The sequence below is a fragment of the Pristiophorus japonicus genome, chromosome 1 (genome assembly GCF_044704955.1).
Source record: "Pristiophorus japonicus isolate sPriJap1 chromosome 1, sPriJap1.hap1, whole genome shotgun sequence".
Taxonomy (NCBI): domain Eukaryota; kingdom Metazoa; phylum Chordata; class Chondrichthyes; family Pristiophoridae; genus Pristiophorus; species Pristiophorus japonicus.
The window spans coordinates 462,913,197-462,919,665 of NC_091977.1; the positions used below are offsets into that span (position 1 = coordinate 462,913,197).

The following is a 6,469-nucleotide window of genomic DNA, read 5'->3' on the forward strand; positions in this document are numbered from 1 at the left end:
AATCCACCACATCCACTGGTTCTCCCTTATCCACTCTACTAGTTATATCCTCAAAAAATTCTAGAAGATTTGTGAAGCATGATTTCCCTTTCATAAATCCATGCTGACTTGGACCAATCCTGTCACTGCTTTCCAAATGCTCTGCTATTACATCTTTAATAATTGATTCCAGCATTTTCCCCACCATCGATGTCAGGCTAAACAGTCCTATAATTCCCTGTTTTCTCTCTCCCTGCTTTTTTAAAAAGTGGAGTTAAAGTAGCTACCCTCCAATCCATAGGAACTGAACCAGAGTCCATGGAATGTTGGAAAATAACCACCAATGCATCTACTATTTCCAGGGCCGCTTCCTTAAGTACTCTGGGATGCAGACTATCAGGCCCTGGAGATTTATTGGCCTTCAATCCCATCAATTTCCCTAACGCTATTTTCTGACTAATAAGGATTTCCCTCAGTTCCTCCTTCTCGCTAGACCCTCGGTTCCCTAGTATTTTCGCGAGGTTATTCATATCTTCCTTAGTGAAGACAGAACCAAAAGTATTTGTTCAATTGGTCTGCCATTTCCTTGTTCCCCATTATGACTTCACCTGATTCTGTCTGCAAGGGACCTACATTAGTCTTCACTAATCTTTTTCTCTTCACATATCTATAGAAGCTTTTGCAGTCAGTTTTTATGTTCCCTGCAAGCTTACTCTCGTACTCTATTTCCCCCCTCCTAATTAAACCCTTAGTCCTCCTCTGCTGAATTCTAAATTTCATCATCATCCATGTCTGCCCATGCTGATAGTCAGCTCCCGAGTTATGGAAAAAGGTCCACGTTGTCCAAGGCCGCACCGTGGATTTTGATGACCGGGGGGCAGTGCTGTGTGGCGGGGTCAGGTTGGTGCGGAACTTTATCTTACGGATGTTTAGTGTAAGGCCCATGGTTTTGCATGCCTCAATGAAGGTGTTGACGATGGCTTGGATTTCGGCCTCAGTGTGCGCAGACGCAAGCATCATCCGCGTACCATAATTCGATGACAGAGCATGGGGCGACCTTGGATGTAGCCTGGAGGTGGCGAAAGTTGAACAGGTTCCCATTGGTGTTCTATAGTTTAGTTCCAGGTCCAGCAGGGAGCTTGTTGAGAGTGAGATGAACCATTGCAACAAGGAAGATCAAGAAAACCGTTGGTGCGATGACACAGCCCTGCTTGATCCCGGTCTGGACATGGATTGGATCTGTGGTTGGTCTGGATCACGGCTTGCATGTCATCGTGGAGCAGGCGGAGGATGGTGACAAACTTTTGGTGGCAGCCGATTTGGAGGAGAACGCTCCATAGTCTCTCATGGTTGACAATGTCAAAGGCCTTTGTGAGGTCAAAGAAGGCCATATACAAGGGTTGATGCTGTTCCTTGCATTTCTCTTGTCGTTATCGTGCGTTGAAGATCATGTCCGTTAGTGGACGGAATCCTCATTGCGACTCTGGGAGGAGCTCTTCAGCCACGGGGAGATGATTGAGGAGGATTCTTGCAATGACTTTCCCAGTGGCCGACAGCAGGGAGATTCCTCTGTAGTTACTGCAGTTGGACTTGTCCCCTTTTTTGAAGCTGGTCACGATTACGGCATCTCTGAGATCTCCTGGCTCTCCTCCTTCCAGATAAGAGGGATGAGGTCATGCATTCGTGCCAATAGTGCTCCGCCATACTTTAATGCCTCGGTGGGGATTGCATCTGCTCCTGATGCCTTGTTCTTGAACTGACTTTTCTACCTTGTGCAGGGCTAAGGTGTTGCTGAGATGGTGGCGGGTAGCATGCTGTGGGATGGAGTCGAGGCTATTCGCGTCGAAAGCAGAGTCTTGGTTAAGGAGATCTTCAAAGTGCTCCTTCCAGCTGGCCCTGACTGCCTCGGTTTCCTTAATGAGTGCCTTTCCATTCTTGGCCAGTAGTGGTGTAGGGCCTTGGTGCTTGGGCCACAGCTGGACTTGACTGCGTTGAGGAAACCTTGCATGTCGTGATTGTCGGCCAGCTGCTGAATCTCCTGTGCTTTCTCCATCCATCATCTATTCTTTCCGACCTCCCTCTCTCTCCCTGACCTCCTCTTTGCCCAACCTCTCCAACCTCTCTCTCCGACCTCTCTCTCTTCCCGACCTCTCTCTCTCTTCAACCTTCCCGACCTCTCTTTCTCTCTCTGACCTCTCTCTCTCTGACCTCTCTCTCACTGAACTATCTCCCCGAACTATTTCCCCGACCTCTCTATCTCCCCTCTCCCTCTTTCTCTCTCCGACATTTCTCTCTCCAACCTCTCTCTCCAACCTATTTCTCTCTCTCTCGCCGACCTCTCTCCAACCTCTCTCTCCGACCTCTCTGTCCAACCTCTCCGACCTCTCTCTCCAACCTCTGACTCTCTCTCTCTCTTTCTGACCTCTCTCTCTCTCCCTTTCCCTCTCCAACCTCTCTCTCTCTCTCTCTCTCTCTCTCTCTGACCTCTCCCTGTCTCTGACCTTTCCTTCTCCAATCTCTCTCTCCAACCTCTCTGTGATCTCTCTCTCTCTCTCTCTCTCTCTCTCTCTCTCTCTCCGACCTCTCTCCAATCTTTCTTTCTCCAATCTCTCTCTCGCTCTCTCTCTCCAACCACTTTCTCTGATCTCTCTCTCTCCGACCTTTCTCTCCCTCTGACGTCTCTCCCTCTGACGTCTCTCTCTCTCTGACGTCTCTCTCTGACTCTCCGGCCTCTCTCCGACCACACTCCCTCCAACCTCTCTCTCTCTATGACCTCTCTTTCTCTCCGTTGTCTCTCCGACCTCCCTCTCTCTGACCTCTCAGCGACCTCTCTGACCTCTAATTCCCCTCTCTCTTTCTCTCCGACCCCTCTCTCTCACTGACATATCTCTCTCTCTTCCCGACCTCTCTCTCTCTTCGACCTCGCTCTCACTGAACTCTCTCTCCGACCTCCCTCTCCCCTCTCTCTCCGACATTTCCCTCTCTCCCTCTCTCCGACCTCTCTCACTCTGACTCTTTCTTCCTGTCCTCTCTCTCTCTCCCCGACCTCTCTCCACAACCACCCTCTCCCCGACCTCTCTCTTTCTCCGACCTCTCTCTCTCTCCAACCTCTCTCTATGAACTCTCCCTCTACGACGTCTCTCTCTCTCCGACCTCTCTGACTGTCCTCTCTCCAACCTCCCTCTCTCTCACCGACCTCTCTACGACATCTCTCTCTGACCTCTCCATCTTTCCCCTCTCTCCCTTTCGCTCCCCGACCTCCCCCTCCCACTTTTCTCTCTCCGACCTCTCTCTCTCCGACCTCTCTTCCTCTTCGCCCAAACTCTCTCTCCGACCTGTCTCTCTCTCTACAACCTCTCTGACCTCTAATTCCACTCCCTCTCTCCGACATCTCTCTCTCTCTCTCTCTCCGACTTCTTTCTCTCTCCGACTTCTCTCTCTCTTCAAGCTCTCTCACTCCAATCTCTCTGCGACCTCTCTCTCTGCGACCTCTCTCTCTGCGACCTCTCGCTCTGCGACCTCTCGCTCTGCGACCTCTCTCTGCGACCTCTCTCTCTGCGACCTCTCGCTCTGCGACCTCTCTCTCTGCGACCGACCTCTCTGCGACCGACCTCTCTGCGACCGGCCTCTCTGCGACCGGCCTCTCTGCGACCGGCCTCTCTGCGTCCGGCCTCGCTCTCTGCGTCCGGCCTCGCTCTCTGCGTCCGGCCTCGCTCTCTGCGTCCGGCCTCGCTCTCTGCGTCCGGCCTCGCTCTCTGCGTCCGGCCTCGCTCTCTGCGTCCGGCCTCGCTCTCTGCGTCCGGCCTCGCTCTCTGCGTCCGGCCTCGCTCTCTGCGTCCGGCCTCGCTCTCTGCGTCCGGCCTCGCTCTCTGCGTCCGGCCTCGCTCTCTGCGTCCGGCCTCGCTCTCTGCGTCCGGCCTCGCTCTCTGCGTCCGGCCTCGCTCTCTGCGTCCGGCCTCGCTCTCTGCGTCCGGCCTCGCTCTCTGCGTCCGACCTCGCTCTCTGACGACTCGTGTGATCTCTACTCTCTCTCTCTCCAACCACTCTCTCTCTCTCCCTCCGACCACTCTCTCTCTCCCTCCGACCTCTCTCTCTCTCTCCCTCCGACCTCTCTCTCTCTCTCCCTCCGACCTCTCTCTCTCTCTCCCTCCGACCTCTCTCTCTCTCTCCCTCCGACCTCTCTCTCTCTCTCCCTCCGACCTCTCTCTCTCTCTCCCTCCGACCTCTCTCTCTCCGACCACTCTCTCTCTCTCCCTCCGACCTCTCTCTCTGACATCTCGCTCCACCACTCTCTCTCTCTCCGACCTCTCTCTTTCCGAACTTTCCCCCCTCTGTCTGACCTCGCTCTCCGACCTCTCTCTCCAAGTTCTCTCTCGCCCACCTCTCTCTCTCTCTCTCTCTCTCTCTCTCTCTCTCGCCCACCTCTCTCTCTCTCTCTCTCGCCCACCTCTCTCTCTCTCTCTCTCTCTCGCCCACCTCTCTCTCTCTCGCCCACCTCTCTCTCTCTCTCGCCCACCTCTCTCTCTCTCTCGCCCACCTCTCTCTCTCTCTCGCCCACCTCTCTCTCTCTCTCGCCCACCTCTCTCTCTCTCTCGCCCACCTCTCTCTCTCTCTCGCCCACCTCTCTCTCTCTCTCGCCCACCTCTCTCTCTCTCTCGCCCACCTCTCTCTCTCTCTCGCCCACCCTCTCTCTCTCTCTCGCCCACCTCTCTCTCTCTCTCGCCCACCTCTCTCTCTCTCTCGCCCACCTCTCTCTCTCTCTCGCCCACCTCTCTCTCTCTCTCGCCCACCTCTCTCTCTCTCTCGCCCACCTCTCTCTCTCTCTCGCCCACCTCTCTCTCTCTCTCTCGCCCACCTCTCTCTCTCTCTCTCTCTCCGCCCACCTCTCTCTCTCTCTCTCGCCCACCCCTCTCTCTCTCTCTCGCCCACTCTCTCTCTCTCTCTCTCTCGCCCACCTCTCTCTCTCTCTCTCGCCCACCTCTCTCTCTCTCTCTCTCGCCCACCTCTCTCTCTCTCTCTCTCGCCCACCTCTCTCTCTCTCTCTCTCTCTCGCCCACCTCTCTCTCTCTCTCTCTCTCTCTCGCCCACCTCTCTCTCTCTCTCTCTCGCCCACCTCTCTCTCTCTCTCTCGCCCACCTCTCTCTCTCTCTCTCTCTCTCTCGCCCACCTCTCTCTCTCTCTCTCTCGCCCATCTCTCTCTCTCTCTCGCCCACCTCTCTCTCTCTCTCTCGCCCACCTCTCTCTCTCTCTCTCTCTCGCCCACCTCTCTCTCTCTCGCCCACCTCTCTCTCTCTCTCTCTCTCTCGCCCACCTCTCTCTCTCTCTCTCTCTCGCCCACCTCTCTCTCTCTCTCTCTCGCCCACCTCTCTCTCTCTCTCTCTCGCCCACCTCTCTCTCTCTCTCTCTCGCCCACCTCTCTCTCTCTCTCTCTCGCCCGCCTCTCTCTCTTTCTCTCTCTCGCCCGCTCTCTCTCTCTCTCTCTCTCTCGCCCGCCCCTCTCTCTCTCTCTCTCTCGCCCGCCCCTCTCTCTCTCTCTCTCTCGCCCCTCTCTCTCTCTCTCTCGCCCGCCCCCTCTCTCTCTCGCCCGCCCCCTCTCTCTCTCGCCCGCCCCTCTCTCTCTCGCCCGCCCCCTCTCTCTCTCGCCCCCCTCTCTCTCTCGCCCCCCTCTCTCTCTCGCCCGCCCCCCTCTCTCTCTCGCCCCCCCCTCTCTCTCTCGCCCGCCCCCCTCTCTCTCTCTCGCCCGCCCCTCTCTCTCTCTCTCTCTTGCCCACCTCTCTCTCTCTCTCTCTCGCCCACCTCTCTCTCTCTCTCTCTCGCCCACCCCTCTCGCCCACCTCTCTCTCTCGCCCATCCCTCTCTCTCTCTCTCGCCCACCTCTCTCTCTCTCTCTCTCTCTCGCCCACCTCTCTCTCTCTCTCTCTCTCTCGCCCACCTCTCTCTCTCTCTCTCTCTCTCGCCCACCTCTCTCTCTCTCTCTCTCTCTCGCCCACCTCTCTCTCTCTCTCTCTCTCTCGCCCACCTCTCTCTCTCTCTCGCCCACCTCTCTCTCTCTCTTGCCCACCTCTCTCTCTCTCTCTCTCGCCCACCTCTCTCTCGCCCACCTCTCTCCGACCGCATTCTCTCGCCCCTCCCGCTGACCTCTTTTTCTCTGCCATCTCTCCAAGCTCTCTCTTTCTCCCTATCTCCGACCTGTCTCCCTCCCCCTCACTACTCTCTCTGTTTCTCTCTCTCTCTCTCTCTCTCTCCGACCTCTCTCTTTCTCTGACTTTTCTCTCTCTCCCCGACCCCTCTCCCCAACCTTTCTCTCTGCCCCGACCTTTTTCTCTGTCCCCGATCTTTTTCTCTCTCCCTCTGACCCCTCTCTTTTTTTCTCTCTCTCTCTCCCCGACCTCCATCTCTCTCCCGTTCTCTTTCTCCCTGACCCCTCTCTCTCTCCGACATCCCTGTCTCCCCCAACCTCTCTCTGCAACGTCTGTCTCTCTGACCTCTC

General features: G+C 55.9%; 2 protein-coding genes across 2 annotated transcripts in view; one reads left to right on the top strand and one right to left on the bottom strand.

Annotated features, from left to right (window-relative positions):
• The window catches only part of lrrc69 (leucine rich repeat containing 69), a 208,438-nt gene that overhangs the window by 22,935 nt on the left and 179,034 nt on the right, over nucleotides 1-6,469 (top strand). The gene's annotated exons all lie outside the window — the stretch shown is intronic.
• Nucleotides 5,014-6,420, bottom strand: LOC139261454 (octapeptide-repeat protein T2-like; the record flags this gene model as incomplete). Its single annotated transcript, XM_070877064.1, has 2 exons — nucleotides 6,265-6,420; nucleotides 5,014-5,133 (listed from the first exon to the last, which is right to left on the bottom strand). Coding segments are annotated over exons 1-2 (276 nt in total), but the record flags the coding sequence as incomplete, so codon positions are not given.